Source organism: Lipotes vexillifer, unplaced genomic scaffold, assembly GCF_000442215.2.
Source record: "Lipotes vexillifer unplaced genomic scaffold, Lipotes_vexillifer_v1.1 scaffold1344, whole genome shotgun sequence".
Classification (NCBI taxonomy): Eukaryota; Metazoa; Chordata; class Mammalia; order Artiodactyla; family Lipotidae; genus Lipotes; species Lipotes vexillifer.
The window spans coordinates 769,010-785,862 of NW_006775258.1; the positions used below are offsets into that span (position 1 = coordinate 769,010).

The 16,853-nt window shown below is 42.1% G+C and overlaps 1 protein-coding gene across 1 annotated transcript in view; it reads left to right on the forward strand.

The window, feature by feature from the left end:
* Positions 1-16,853, forward strand: part of SUN3 (Sad1 and UNC84 domain containing 3) — a 41,088-nt gene that overhangs the window by 2,288 nt on the left and 21,947 nt on the right. The window contains exons 2-5 of the mRNA XM_007449835.1: positions 2,237-2,298; positions 11,330-11,433; positions 15,491-15,531; positions 16,552-16,723. Of these exons, the coding sequence (XP_007449897.1) occupies positions 2,237-2,298; positions 11,330-11,433; positions 15,491-15,531; positions 16,552-16,723 (379 nt within the window). The remainder of the gene's footprint in view (positions 1-2,236; positions 2,299-11,329; positions 11,434-15,490; positions 15,532-16,551; positions 16,724-16,853) is intronic.

Genomic DNA, 16,853 nt, shown 5'->3' on the forward strand with positions numbered 1-16,853 from the left:
CTGTGGGCACACGTCCGTCTCCAAGGGTCCGAGAGACCTGGCCCCCATTTGCATGGCCTGAGGAGGCTGAGGGCCGGCTGGGTCCTGGGCACCTGGCTCCCTCAGTGTTGATGGCTGGGCAGGTCTGGGGACCTGGCCCTGAGGGCACTGCCAGCTGAGATTCCTCAGCGGGGCCTGGGCACTGGCAGGAAGACCCAGACTGTGTGCTGGATGAGCGCCCCCCGGCAGGGTGACTGGCCCGCACAGGGACCCCTGTCCCCTCAGCCATGGCCTGGATCTCGGAGGGCGAAAGTCGAGACCTGGGACCTGAACAAGTAAGATGTGGGGTGATGATGCCGCAAGGACGCATGGAGAAGGAATTTAATGCCTGTCTTTCTCTTTCTTGTCTACGACCTTTAAGAGCATTACACCTTTAGATAAAAACTTGCAGGACAGGGCTTCCCTGGTGACGCAGTGGTTTAGAGTCCACCTGCCGATGCAGGGGACACAGGTTCGTGCCCTGGTCCAGGAAGATCCCACATGCTGCGGAGCAGCTGGGCCCGTGAGCCATGGCTGCTGAGCCTGCGCGTCCGAAGCCTGTGCTCTGCAACGGGAGAGGCCACAACAGTGAGAGGCCCGCATACCGCAAAAAAACCCCAAAAAACAAAAAACAAAAAACTTGCAGCACAGAGGATAACATTTGTTTTGATGGAGGTTTACAGGAACATCGTGACCTGACCCTCCTGGACAGCTGCGAGAACAAAGGCTCTGACACCAAGAAGCCTGCAGCAACCAACCACGCCTGTCCCCCACCTTTCCTATGAAAGGGCTTTGCTGAAAGGCTTCAGGGAGTTCAGGGGTTTTAAGGTGTGAGCCACCTGTCTCCTTGATCGGCCCTGAAATAAAACTTTCTCTGCTCCACACTCCAACGTTTCTGTTTTGTCTGCCCTCACTTTGCATCGGGCACACAGACTTGCATTCAGTAACAACGCCCCCTTTCCTAAGTTGTGACCCAGTTCTTCTCCTGCTACATCAAGGTGCCATCTGTAATTAATGAGTGAGTCATGTTTACCTAGTTTTTCAAACGTTTTAAATAGAAATTTCAGTCTGCCACCTTAGAGTACTTTGTCCCAAAGCTCCTAGCCTTCTGTCTTAACGTGATTAGCCTATTTTAGCCATTTTCTTTTTTTTTTCTTTTTAAGCAATCTTTAAAGTTGGATGTGAAAAGGTTATAACTGGGATCACATTGTAAAACTTTTTGGAAAAATCTACTGAAGCTGAATATGCACAGACCCTACCACCCAGCAGTTCCTCTCTTGGGAGTTCACCTAAATAAAATACACACGGTGTGTTCATCAAAAGCCACGGACAAGAGTGCTCACAGCAGCATCGTTTGTAAGACTGCAACGGTGTCGTGCATCATGTCCCCTAATGCCCACCAGCATTAGGATGGTACCCGTGTGTGTACTCACACAGTGGGGTACTCTGCAGTGATAAGAATGAAGGGGCTCCGGCCACGCAGCGTGAGGCCATGGATGGCTCTCAAACATTCAGAGGATCAGCCACACATATGTTCTGTTTACGATTCTTCCCAACCAGGAAGCCTACTCAGTGGGCACAGAGCCTGGGAGAGAGGTGCCCTTCAGGGGCGGGAAATGCAGGGTCTGATGGGGGCCCAGAGGGGCTGCTGACCAGCCACTGTGCTCTTTCCTTGTTCTGGGTGAAGTTACATGGATACGTTCATTTTGTTAAGGTCCACTGAGCTGTGTGGTGGTTTGTGCTCTTTTCTGTATGTATGTTGTACTTCAATAAAAAGTGGGAAAAAAGGTTAGGATTGCTTTCAAGAATTTTATCAGATAGTTGCTCATTGTCTTAGTTCTTTAGCTCAATACCGAATTTCCACAAAATCAGACTCTGACTTTTCTTTTTTCTCTTTGTCTCATGCTACATTGCAGACCTCTAAGAAAACAGACCTCTGTTTTCTTCTTTATAAGCATTTACAGGCATAAAAACATGCAACAGCATGACAGTAATGTGTGTGAAAGAGAGGGGTATGTATGTATGTGTGAATATGTACATACACCAGCCTGAATACTGTTTTCCCTCAATTTCACGGATAGTGGATTAGGAATTAAATTAACTCACATACTCAGCCTAGTCATGTTTCTTAACTTGGTTGTAGAGGTTAAAGTTCAAATTAAAGGTTAAGGGTGGTGTGTTGTTTAATTCTTTTTGCTGTTATTTTTCTTCTTTTTAGGTTAACTCGATCATGGAAGACTGTCACGAGTATGGTGTTTATGCTGACATTTCTTCTTCTAGGTGAGTCTTCCTAAATAATGATCCTTGAAGCCATTTCACAGGATGTGTGTGGTGAGAGACAACACAGTGGAATGACTCACATTTGTAATAAATGCCACAGGAGCCTGGATGTGACTGCACGCTCTTGAACCATTCCTTTTTTTTTTTTTTTTTGGTCTTTTATTTCTGATCGTAAAAGTAATATGGGCATCTTTGTGAAAACTTAGCAAGTACTTTATTTCTCTTAGAATCACAGTTTAAAATGAAAGAAGTTGCTCTGAAGTTAAGAATCCTTTATATTTTTATTGCAAACACATACGATTGACCTTTTCTAAATCTGGGTGACTCATCTTATGGTATTTTGACAACCAAAACTCTGGCTTATCATAGGATTCTTGAAGAAATGTTGGAACATGCCGTTTGCAGTTTTCTGACTGTAAATATCACCCATCACAAACCCTAGCACACCGGAAAACTGCTCTGTGGTATGCAGATAACCTGAAGTGTAGACTGCCCATGAAAGAGTTCCACCCAGTTTCACCACGAAATGCTGTTTTACATGGCAGTGGGGGCTATTTAGTTGGGACTGCATGCACATACCTGGACCAAGGGCTCTCTGAAGCCTGCAGCAGCCTTCCTTTAGCTGCATCTTAGTGCCCTGAGCACCCACCCCATCTCAGCAGACCTCTAGACTAGACTTTGAATATTCCAGTTCTTACCGAGAACTGCACGCTGCCTGGCTCTGCTGCTTCCAGCTGTCTGGTCTTCATCTCTGCTGATTTCAGACTGTGAACTTCAGGAGGCCGCCCCCGCGCCCCCGACCCCTTGCTGCTGCCCGCCCCTGACTCGTGAACCCTCTGTGGTGAGATTTCTCACAGCTCTACCCTAGCCCCGTGTACAGTGATCCACATCTGCTCTTCTTAGGCTCCACCTCCCTGCCTGTGTCAGGAACACGCCATGTGAATGGTAGAACTATTTTTGCTCAGGATTTTCCTTGTTTTGGAAATGAATACCCTATATTCCTTTGATATCTTTTAAGATACATCTTCACGGTGCATGCGAACTTTTTCTTTGTCTTTTCCCACTGTAAGCTTGCCCACTTGCCCACAAACGGGCCAGATCCATTTTAGACACCACTAATGTGTTAATGATTTCAATGGAATTAAATTGGACTCAGAGTCTTTTTTTTTTTTTTTTTTTTTGGTGCATTGTGTCTTCGTTGCTGTGCACGGGCTTTCTCTAGTTGCAGCGAGCGGGGGCTACTCTTCGTTGCGGTGTGCAGGCTTCTCATTGCAGTGGCTTTTCTTGTTGTGGAGCACCGGCTCTAGAGTGCAGGCTCAATAGTTGTGGCACACCGGCTCGGTAGTTGTGGTTCATGGGCTCTAGAGCGCAGGTTCAGAAGTTGTGGTGCACGGGCTTAGTTGCTCTGCGGCATGTGGGATCTTCCTGGACCAGGGCTGGAACCTGTGTCCCCTGCATTGGCAGGCGGATTCTTAACCACTGTGCCACCAGGGAAGCCCCTCAGATCCTTTTTTTATCTACTGGGGTGAAATCCACCTAATATAAAATTAACCATTTAGAAGTGAACAATTTAGTGGCATTGAGTGCATTCACAGTGTTGTACAACTACCACTTCTAATTCCGAAACATTTTCATCAACCCCAAAAGAAACCCCACACCCATTAATCAGTCACTCCCCATTCCCCCTCCCCTATCCCCTGGCAACCACCAATCTGCTTTCTGTTTCTAAGGATTGACATGCTCTGAATGTGTCATATAAACAGAATCATACAATGTATGACCATTTTTGTCTGGCTTCTTTCACTAAGCATCATGTTTTTGAGGCTCATCCATGTTGTAGATGAATAAGTGCTTCATTCCTTTTGGTGGATGAATAATATTCCATTGTATCAATAGACCACAATTTGTTTATCCATTCAACTATGGATGGGCATCCATTGCTTCCACCTTTCGGCTGTTGTGAATAGTGCTGTTATGAACATGTGTATACATGTACTTGTTTGAATACGGTAAGTCCCCTACATACGAACCTTCACGTTGTGAACTTTCAAAGATTCGAATGTATGTTCACATGTCCAATCACATAACTTAGTTCACATGTCTGGTGTACATTGTCATGTGTGTGCATCCTCTATAAGTGGTTGTGCTTTTGTGTACTGTACAGTACTGTATAGAGTACTATAGTACAGTATCTTTATTTCTTGCCTGTTCACTCGATGCCAGCCCCTGTATGCCAGCTGTTGTACTGTACTACTGTACTTTTCAAGGTACTATACTGTAGAATTTAAAATGTTTTCTTTATTTTTTGTATTTGTTTTTTTTTGTTTGTTTGTTTGTTTGTTTTTTGCAGTACGCGGGCCTCTCACTGCTGTGGCCTCTCCCGTTGTGGAGCACAGGCTCTGGGCACGCAGGGTCAGCGGCCATGGCTCACGGGCCCAGCCGGTCCACAGCATGTGGGATCTTCCCAGACCAGGGCACGAACCCATGTCCCCTGCATTGGCAGGTGGACTTGCAACCACTGCACCACCAGGGAAGCCCTTGTGTTTGTTTTTTATGTATTATTTGTGTGAAAAGTATTATAAGTATTTGGACTTATGAACAAGTTGGACTTATGAACTAGCTCTCAGAACGGAACTTGTTCACATGTAATGGACTTACTGTACCTGTTTTCAATTCTTTGTGTTATATTCCTACTAGCAAATTGCTAGGGAGGAATTGCCAAACTCTTTTCCAGAGAAGCTGCACCATTTCACTTTCCCACCAGCAATGTGTGATGATCCCAGTTTCCACACATCCTCACTGACACTTGTTATTCTCCATTTTTTAGGATTGTAACCATCCTGCTGGATGTGAAGTGCCGTCTCATTGTGGTTTTGATTTTCATTTCCCTAATGATTGATATTGACTAATATTGAGCCACTTTTTATGTGTTTGACATTTATATATCTTCTTTGGAGAAAGTCTCTTCTAGTCCTTTGCCCATTTGATTGGGCTTTTGTCTTTTTGTGGTTAGACTTGTAAGAGTCCTTTATATTAATATATTATGGATATTAGACCCTTCTCAGATATATAATTTGCAGATATTTTCTTTCATTTAGTAGGTTGCCCTTTCACTTTTTGAGTAATGTCCTTTGATGCACAAAATGTTTTAATTTTAATGGTGTCATTAAATCCACTATTAAATTTTAGGTCATGACAATTTACTTCTATGTCTTTTCTGAGAGTTGTATGATTTTTGCTCTTATATTAGCTCACTGATCCATTTTGAGTTAATTTTTGTATATAGCGTGAGGTAGGGATCCAACTTCATTTTTTAGCAAATGGACATCCAGTTGTCTCAGCATCATTTGTTGAAAAGACTATTTTCCCCATTGAATGGTCTTGACACCCTTGTCAAAAAATTCAATCAGCCATAGATGTATGGGCTTATTTCTGGATTTGAAATTCTATCCCATTGGTCTATATGTCTATCTTTATGCCTGGACCACATTGTTGGAATTTGACAGGGATTGCTTGGAATCTATAGACAGTTTCAGGTAGTATTGTCATCTTAACAATAGTAAGCATCCTGATTTATTTACATCTTTAAAAAATACTTTTCAGCATTCTTTTATAGTTTTCAGTTTGGGTTATAAAATGTGTCTCCTGTAGGCAGCATATAGTTGGATCATGTTGTTTTAATCCATTCTGGCAGTCTTTATTTTGATTGGAGAGTTTAATCCATTTACATGTAAAGTAATTACTGATAAGAAAAGAATTTTGCCATTTTCCTATTGTTTTCTCTGTCTTATACCTTGTTTGGTCCTCATTTTATTCATAATTGCCTTTTGTGTTTAATTCTTTTGTGCTTTTTTTTTCTTGGCTGTGCCGCACAGCATGTGGGATCTTAGTTCCCTGATCAGGGATCGAACCTGCACCCCATGCAATGGAAGCACACAGTCTTAACCACTGGACCACGAGAGAGGTCCCTGTAGTGTACTGTTTTGATTTTTTTCTCATTTAGTGTATATGTTTTAGAAGTTTTCATGGTAACTACCACGAGATTAAAACTAACACTCTGAATTCATAAAATATAGCCTGAATTGGTACCAACATAACTTCAACAGCATATAAATACTCTGCTCCTATAGAGCTACATTTCTTCCTCCTTTATGCTGTTGTCAAAAATTACACTTATTTTTTAACACCTTTATTGGAGTATAATTGCTTTACAATGGTGTGTTAGTTTCTGCTTTATAACAAAGTGAATCAGTTATACATATACATATGTTCCCATTTCTCTTCGCTCTTGTGTCTCGCTCCTCCCTATCCCACCCCTCTAGGAGCTGATCTCCCTGTGCTGTGCGGCTGCTTCCCACTAGCTATCTATTTTACATTTGGTAGTGTATATATGTCCATGCCACTGTCTCACTTTGTCACAGCTTACCCTTACCCCTCCCCATATCCTGAAGTCCATTCTCTAGTAGGTCTGTGTCTTTATTCCCGTCTTATACCTAGGTTCTTCATGACCTTTTTTTTTCCCCTTAGATTCCATATATATGTGTTAGCATATAGTATTTGTTTTTCTCTTTCTGACTTACTTCACTCTGTATGACAGACTCTAGATCCATCCACCTCACTACAAATAAATCAATTTCTTTTCTTTTTATGGCTGAGTAATATTAAATTGTATATATGTGCCACATCTTCTTTATCCATTCATCCAATGAGGGACTCTTAGGTTGCTCCCATCTCCTGGTTATTGTAAATAGAGCTGCAAAGAACATTTTGGTACATGACTCTTTTTGAATTATGGTTTTCTCAGGGTATATGCCCAGTAGTGGGATTGCTGGGTCATATGGTAGTTCTATTTGTAGTTTTTTAAGGAACCTCCATACTGTTTTCCATAGTGGCTGTATCAATTTACATTCCCACCAGCAGTGCAAGAGTGCTGCCTTTTCTCCATACCCTCTCCAGCATTTATTGTTTCTAGATTTTTTGATGATGGCCATTCTGACTGGTGTGAGATGATATCTCATTGTAGTTTTGATTTGCATTTCTCTAATGATTAATGATGTTGAGCATTCTTTCATGTGTTTGTTGGCAATCTGTATATCTTCTTTGGAGAAATGTCTATTTAGGTCTTCTGCCCATTTTTGGATTGGGTTGTTTGTTTTTTTGTTATTGAGCTGCATGAGCTGCTTGTAAATTTTGGAGATTAATCCTTTGTCAGTTGCTTCATTTGCAAATATTTTCTCCCATTCTGAGGGTTGTCTTTTGGTCTTGTTTATGGTTTCCTTTGCTGTGCAAAAGCTTTGAAGTTTCATTAGGTCCCATTTGTTTATTTTTGTTTTTATTTCCATTTCTCTAGGAGGTGGGTCAAAAAGGATCTTGCTGTGATTTATGTCATAGAGTGTTCTGCCTATGTTTTCCTCTAAGAGTTTGATAGTTTCTGGCCTTACATTTAGGTCTTTAATCCATTTTGAGCTTATTTTTGTGTATGGTGTTAGGGAGTGATCTAATCTCATACTTTTACATGTACCTGTCCAGTTTTCCCAGCACCACTTATTGAAGAGGCTGTCCTTTCTCCACTGTACATTCCTGCCACCTTTATCAAAGATAAGGTGACCATATGTGCGTGGGTTTATCTCTGGGCTTTCTATCCTGTTCCATTGATCTATCTTTCTGTTTTTGTGCCAGTACCATACTGTCTTGATTACTGTAGCTTTGTAGTATAGTCTGAAGTCAGGGAGCCTGATTCCTCCAGCTCCATTTTTTGTTCTCAAGATTGCTTTGGCTATTCGGGGTCTTTTGTGTTTCCATACAAATTGTGAAATTTTTTGTTCTAGTTCTGTGAAAAATGCCAGTGGTAGTTTGATAGGGATTGCATTGAATCTATAGATTGCTTTGGGTAGTAGAGTCATTTTCACAATGTTGATTCTTCCAATCCAAGAACATGGTATATCTCTCCATCTGTTTGTATCATCTTTAATTTCTTTCATCAGTGTCTTATAATTTTCTGCATACAGGTCTTTTGTCTCCTTAGGTAGGTTTATTCCTAGATATTTTATTCTTTTTGTTGCAATGGTAAATGGGAGTGTTTTCTTGATTTCACTTTCAGATTTTTCATCATTAGTGTATAGGAATGCCAGAGATTTCTGTGCATTAATTTTGTATCCTGCTACTTTACCAAATTCATTGATTAGCTCTAGTAGTTTTCTGGTAGCATCTTTAGGATTCTCTATGTATAGTATCATGTCATCTGCAAACAGTGACAGCTTTACTTCTTCTTTTCCGATTTGGATTCCTTTTATTTCCTTTTCTTCTCTGATTGCTGTGGCTAAAACTTCCAAAACTATGTTGAATAAGAGTGGTGAGAGTGGGCAACCTTGTCTTGTTCCTGACCTTAGTGGAAATGCTTTCAGTTTTTCGCCATTGAGGATGATGTTGGCTGTGGGCTTGTCATATACGGCCTTTATTATATTGAGGAAAGTTCCCTCTACACCTACTTTCTGCAGGGTTTTTATCATAAATGGGTGTTGAATTTTGTCGAAAGCTTTCTCTGCATCTATTGAGATGATCATATGTTTTTTCTCCTTCAATTTGTTAATATGGTGTATCACATTGATTGACTTGCATTTATTGAAGAATCCTTGGATTCCTGGAATAAACCCCACTTGATCATGGTGTATGATCCTTTTAATGTGCTGTTGGATTCTGTTTGCTAGTATTTTGTTGAGGATTTTTGCATCTATGTTCATCAGTGATATTGGCCTGTAATTTTCTTTCTTTGTGACATCTTTGTCTGTTTTTCATATCAGGGTGATTGTGGCCTCATATTGTGTATCCACTAACATAGATCCATAATTATTTTTATGCATTTGTCTTTTTAATCATGCAGGAAATAAAAAGAGTTATGAAGCAAAAATACAATAATACTGGCTTTTATATTTACTTATTAAAACTTATAGTTGCCTTTACTGGAGATATTGATTTTCTCCAGATGACATTGACTCTCTAGTGCCCTTTCACTTCAGCCTGAAGGAGTCCCTTTAGCATTTACTGTAGGGCAGATATTCTGGCAATAACTTCTTCCGTTTTTGTTTTCTGGGAATGTCTTAATTTCCTCTTCATTTTGAAGGATAATTTGGGTGGATATAGAATTCTTGGTTGGCATGTTTTGTTTTTTTTCCTTTCAGCATGTTAAATATGTCATCCCACCAACTTCTGGCTTCTGTAGTTTCTGATAATATTCAGAGATCTGATAATATTCTTATTAAGGATTCCTTGTACATGACAAGTAGTATTTATCTTGCTCTTTTCAAGATTCTCTGCCTTGGAGTTGAGGACACAGTGGGGAAGGGGAAGCTGGGATGAAGTGAGAGAGTAGCAATGACATATATACACTATCAAGGGTTGGAGGGAGGCTCAAGAGGGAGGGGATATGGGGATATATGTATACATATAGCTGGTTTACTTTGTTGTACAGTAGAAACTAACACAACATTATAAAGCAATTATACTCCAATGAAGATGTAAAAAAATAAAAAAAAATTCTCTGTCTTTGACTTTTGACTGAGTGATTATAGTGTCTTAGTATAAGTCTCCTTAAGTTTATCCTAGTTAGAGTTTGTTGAGCTTCTTGGATGTGTAGATTTATGCTTTTCATCAAATTGGGAAGTTTTCAGCTATTATTTCTTCAGATATCTTTTGCTCTGTCTTCTTCTTGGACTCCCATAACTGTACATTGATAAGTTTGATGCTGTTTTGCAGGTCTCTCAAGTCCTGTGTACTTTTTTTATTCTTTCTCCTCCTCCTCATCATACTTGATAATTTCAATTGTTCTGTCTCTGAATTCCTTGATTCTCTCTTTTGCCTACTCACATTTGCTGTTGAGCCCTTTTAGTGAATTTTTTCATTTCAGTTATTGTACTTTTCAGCTCCAGAATTTGTATTTGGTTCCTTTTATAATTTTTCTATTGATATTATCATTTTATTCATATTTCATTTCTTTGGTTTTCTTTAGTTCTTTGTCCATGGTTTCCTTTAGTTTTTGAGCATATTTAAGACAGATGGTTTATAAAGTTTTTGTCTAGTTAGTCCAATGTTTGGGCTTCCTCAGAGATGTCATGGCCAGTTTATGTCTTGAAATCTTTCAACAGACATTGCAGCCTCCCAGAAAACTGTTCTAGCCCAAGGGATTGTGTAGAAACAAAGGTCAGCCTCTGCACCAGCTAATCAGGGGAACACTAGGCAGGTCAAAACTCAGAGTCACACTAGTTGAAGAACAATGTCTGTATTAGACCCCTGGCACAACAACTGCACCAGAAGCATTGGCTGCCATCTGCACAGCCACTGCCAACATTCTGGGGAGTGGGAGATAGTAGTGCAGGTGAGCAATAATGCCGCACTGTTCTCCTTCCAAAACTAATCTGCCCTTTTCTTCAGTCCTCTGGTTGCTGTAAGTTTGAAATTAGATTTCAGAATTCCAATAAAGTTGGTCCTGTTAGTCTTTGCAAGCTTATGATTGTTTCAATGAAGGAACAAGTTTTTGAGCCCCTTATGCTGCCATTGAAAATTATTGTCACCCAAGAATCTGATATAGCTTCCCTGCTTAGAGAAATCTCTATTAATATATGTTGTCCACAAGAATTCAATTAACAATCAGGTTAAGAAGAAAAAAGAGGAATTTTATTCAAGGTAAACTGAAGATTATATCTCAGGAGACAGACTCTCAGTAGTTCTGAGAACTGTTCCACCTGTTAGAAGTTGAAGGCACATATACATTTTTGAGACAAAAGCTCACACGTCAAAATGACATGCTGATATTTATATAAAGTTCACTCCCATCTTTGAGGAGCCCTGGTTAATGTGTAATGCAGATGTATACTGCATATTAGGGAGGGAGGGAGGAGGCCCAAATGGACACAGAGAAAGAACTTTAATTTTTTTTGTCCTGCCTGAAAATATAAATTTTGTTTCATCAATGTAAAATATCTTATAACTGTTTCCAGATAAACTATTTAATCAAAGTCAATCTTTTCCTTAACAGGATTTAGAAATCACATGAGGCTTAAAGAAAAAGAGTTTCCTCAAAAATCCAGACAATTTTATGCTGTAATTGCAGAATATGGTTCACAGCTTTACAATTACCAGGTGATGTTTTGTTAAATCATTTTGTATGTCACTCATTTAAAATCTAATACACTAGATTTGTGATTCATTACCCTTTCTTTCTTCCCTGTTTCTCCCTTTTGCAATGGCAATGTCTATCCTATGCTGCTATGTTTGAAAGCAGATAATGTGTTTGATTTCACAGCCTCATAGCTGGAGGGGAATTTGCTTCAGGATGAATTGTACCTGAGGTCTCATGCATATCTGACTTGGATGATATTTAGTTGAGGCTTTGGACTTTAGACTTTTAAGTTGATGCTGGAATGAACAAAGACTTTTGAGCTGTTGGGATAAAATGGATGTATTTTGTATGAAAGAAGGACATTAATTTGGGGAGCCAGGGTTAGAATGTTATAGGCTGAATATTTATTCCCCCCCCACCAAATTCATATGTTGAAACCTAACCCCAGGTATTAGGAGGTGGGGCCTTTGAGAAGTGATTAAGTCATGAGGGTGGAACCCCCATGATAAGGATTAGTGCCCGTTATAAAAAAGATACCCCAGGGACTTCCCTGGCAGTCCAGTGGTTAAGACTCCACAGTTCCACTGCAGAGTGTGTGGGTTCGATCCCTGGTCGGGAAACTAAGATCCTGCATGTCACATGGTGTGGCCAAAAAATAAAAATAAAAAATAAGAAAAGATACCCCAGAGGGCTCCCTGCCCTCTCTCTGCCATGTGAGGACACAGTGAGGAGACACTGTCTGTGAACCAGGAAGTGGTTCTCACCAGATACCAAATCTGCTGGTGCCTTGATCTTGAATTTCTGTCTCCACAACTGTGAGAACTAAACTGTTATTTATAAGCCAACCAGTCTCTGGTATTCTGGAGCAGCCTGAACAAACTAAGCCAGCACCCCAAGGGAAGCTTCAGCACATGGAAAATGGCAACACTTCAGTTAACCACTGCCTGGAGCTGTGGACAGAATGGCTTCCCATCTGTCCTGAAGCTAGTTAGAGCAAAAGGGACTGAACCTGAGATCAGACACTGGTGTCCTCTCTCTGGTGCACCCCAGCACTCCAGATGTTACCTTGTCTATCCTATGCTTTGGCCTCTGAAGATGAGAGAAAGGAGGAAGAACAGGAGCTTCGGTCAAGTCAACCACTGCTCCACAGAAAGAAGGGACAGACCAATGAACTCCGTCCAGTCAGTGACCTTGGGCCTGAGTTGGTGCCCTCTTCCCTGGGAGTTATAAGGTTTAAAATTAGATAACTTGTGGCAGTTTTGTTATAAAAAGAAAGTACTGGCCACGTGAGGCATTTGTGAACACTTGTATCCAATTTGTCACAGCTCGAAGTATTGGAGCCACATTCTAAGGCATAAAGCTTTGGGTCTCAGTTGACATTACCTGTAAAAACAAAACAGTGCTCACCGAGGCAGGGCGCATACAAAAAGTGGAACAGTACAGAGAAGATCAACATGGCCCCTGAGCAAGGATGACTAGCAGATTCATGAAGGCTTCCATATTTTTTAGAGTAAAATAGTTAACAATGACTAACAAGACTGTGGCCCTGCCCACAGCTGTTTCTCTGCCTTTTCTACTCAGCCCTGTCATTTCTCAGGAGGCTGTTGATTCCACACCTGTCCAGTTGACTGCAGATGTCAACTGGTCCTCCTTCAATGGGCATGTTTTGGGTCAGGCAGCTGGTGTTTCATCAGGATCTTTGTTGGAGATGCTGTGCAGTCCTACTGAAGGCACTGGACATCTATCCTAACCTTCCATGGGGCTCTGTACACCTGCCCGGAAGGAAGCTCCAGAAAGGTTCTTAGGAGCCCCAGCACCATTCTTATCACAGGACCCTCGTGGAAGGGATGGATCCCCAGCCGTACCCAAAGCAGCCTCTGCTGCATCTTTGAGGTTTTCTTTTTTCCCTGTGGATGCCAACCCATCTTTCATGTGTTATCTTCCTTTCCCAGTCCTTCTTTTCTCTTCACTTTCATTTCCTCACTTTTTTTTGGTCTGATGGCTTTTTTTAAAAATTTATTACTTTAGTTATTTTTGGCTGTGTTGGGTCTTTGTTGCTGTGCACGGGCTTTCTCTAGTTGCGGCAAGTGGGGGCTACTCTTCGTTCCAGTGTGCAGGCTTCTCATTGTGTTGGCTTCTCTTGTTGTGGAGCACGGGCTCTAGAGCACAGGCTCAGTAGTTGTGGCACACAGGCTCAGTAGTTGTGGCTCATGGGCTCTAGAGTGTAGGCTCAGTAGCTGTGGTACACAGGCTTAGTTGCTCCACGGCATGTGGGATCTTCCCAGACCAGGGCTAGAACCCGTGTCCCTTGCACTGTCAGGCAGATTCTTAACCACTGTGCCACCAGGGAAGCCCTGGTCTGATGGCTTTTTATACTATATTTGCTCCTATAGTGGAAGCCATCTAAAATCCTTTTGGGAATGAGGCAAATAAAAATGCTTTTAAAAATCCGGAAGATGTTAGCTTTCAAAGAACTCTCAAATTCATTTATCAGCAAATTAATTAAGGCATATTTTCTGTATGTTCTTTTAAGGTTAGAACAGAAAAAAAGTAACTAACAGAAGTGCAAATCACTGCCCCTACCAACAGGAAACCTATTCAAACAGAAACTGAAAAACTAGAAATAAGAATTTCTCCCTACCAAAAATAAGCTCCCACATCCACATCCACATCAAAAGAAAAATGTTGAGGAGAGCCTATAAGAAATTAAATTGTCCACTAATGAGAGCCTACTGTTTAGCACAGGGAACTCTACTCAGTGCTCTGTGGTGACCTAAATGGGAAGGAAATCCAAAAAAGAGGGGATATATATATATATGTATAATTTGATTCACTTTGCTGCACAGCAGAAACTAACACAACATTGTAAAACAACAATACTCCAATAAAATTTTTTTAAAAATTAAATTGCTCAGCAGAAAAACAAAAGCAAGGTAATTGTTTACTGTGTGGCGTGCTGTGTTCCATTCCACTCCATTGTCACACAACAGTGTGGATGAGATGTCCCTCCTGCCTTGCACCATTTTGGCAGAGCAAACTGATGGGAAGTCAGTCTTTGAAACAAAAAAGCAAACTTGTCTGTTGAGAAGGATGGGACATTATTTCCCAGATAACTCATGGATGGTCATTGCAGTGGGTTGAAAGTGACCCCCAGGAAGCTATTTCATGGCCTGACCCCCAGAACCTGTCCATGGAAACTTTATTTGGAAAAAGAGTCTCTGCAGATGTAATTAGGTCTCCTGAGATGAAGTCAACCTGGATTTCCCAGATGGGCCCTAAACCCATTGACACGTGTCACACAGATGATAAGAGACACACAGAGGAGAAGAACCTAGGGGAGAAGGGCGTGTGGGGACAGTGCAGCCACAGCAAGCCCGGGAGCCTCCAGAAGGTGGAAGAAGCAAGAAATGGAATCTCTGTTGAGCCTCAGTAGAACGTGCGGCCCTGCTGACACCCTGATCTCGGACTTCTGGCCTCTAGGGCTGTAAGAGAATCCACTTCTGTCATTTTAAGCTGCTGGGTTTGCAGCCATTGGTGGGGGAGCCTAGAACCCACGAGGTACGTGGAAGTTCGCACACAGAAGAGCTGGCAGAAGGAAGCTGGGTGGGCAGGGGCTGCAGCCTGGGAGGAGACCCTCTGTCCGCTGTCCCATGTGGACCTCCTCTGCCACGCCCTATGTGCATCCTAAACAGCAGCAATGTTGTCAGCCTGGCTGGGCACCCCCTGTTCAAACAAGAGATGGTCCTGTTGAGACACCCTGCCGGCATGAGGTAAGGGCCTGCAATTTGTTTGATGGCATGCTAATGGAATCCGGCCATTGGCTTCCTTACGGAGAAAGGGGATGCCCCTCACTGTTTACAGGAACAAACCTCAGGTCTGGATGCCTCCGCATCTCCTCTAAATATATCTATTTGCAGGAAGATGCAGGTGTCTTAGAGGCTGTGGGTCCCACTTGCCACACATCTCTATCGAGGGTGGCAGTGTGATTTCCTTCCCCTTTACAAATAGGAAAAATAACTCCACCTGAGTAGGCAGGATTTGGAATGATTTTGTTTTGTTTGGTTTGGTTTTTTTCAGGCCAGGCTTCGAATGCCAAGAGAGCAATTGGAACTTTTAAAGTGAGTGAGATGTTCTCATGTGTGTGACTTTCTGGTATGGGTCCAAACACTGAAATACTTTTGTAAAATTATAAAACTAATTTCTACTTCTGTGGATCATTCTTTAAGGAAATATACACTGGGAGGTGCTTTCAATATTATTTATTATTTTTTTTAAAAAGGGAACAACGAAGATGAGAAAAACAGGTCGAAGGTCAAACATGTGGAATGGAGAATTGTGAAGCCATTAAAATAATTCTAAAATATATTTACTGATCTGGGAAGTGCAGTGGGACAAAAAATTATTTTGTAACAATGTTTTTGCATGGAATAAAAACTGTTACAAACACACCAAAATTTAAGTTTTTATTTCTTCAAAATTTTATATTGTTTCACAAATTGGGAGAAAATACTGGATAAGTAGTGCTTCCATTTTTTTCAGCATAAAGAAATACCCATTGGCTTGACATTTTCTTGTTCTTTCTAATAACTTTCAAACCGTACAAGTAGCAAAGTCCATACTTGGGAAGTAAAATCTTGCACCCTGGAGCTGGTGAAAGGCAGCTGCCCCCCCACCTCCACCCATGGCTGGATCCTCCAGCCTCCGCCTCGCCTGCCCGAGGCTGGTCCACAGAGTCTCAGGGCTTGTCTGGGAATCTCCAGCTCCGTACCCCACTCAAAGTACAAGGTGTTCCCCATCCTAAGGAGGTGAGAGGGGGATTTAAGATCCACACTGTGAGATCACCCAGCTCAGGTCAGGGTGGCTGCACTCCCCAAGGGAGGGATGGGACGTGCCTACACAGAGCACACCCCAAGCCCGGGGATGTCCTCAGGACAGCTTCCCTGAAAGCCTTTGCTTTTCACATGTAGGGAAGGGCAGTGCTTTAGATGAAGGGGCATCTCCTGAGCGCCCCTCACTTGGGGTTTCTCTCTTCTGCAACGTAAAGCACCTCTTCGTTTTGCTGGCCCTGAAGCCCAGCCCTGGGGGGCGGTAGGGAGCCCACCGCCTCCTCCTTTCACAGCGAGGGTCTCCATTCACAGGAAGGAAAGGCAGACTTTGGAAAACAACTTCCGTGAAATTCTATTTTTAATTGAAGAAATTGATGTTCTGAAGGCCTTACTTAGAGATGTACGGGATGGTCTGCACAGTTACAGCTGGACTGCAGATGGAGACCCCGCTGAAGGCTGGGACCACACTGAAGTTGTGGACGAGGTGATGTGGGCATTGGCAGGGAGGCGGGGCTCGTCCGACCTTCAGTTGTCACATCCACAGCTTACATGAGTGGGGAATGGGGCGACAGCTGGGGTGTGGTCTGTGTCCTCTTGAATATTCTTCCCCGGCA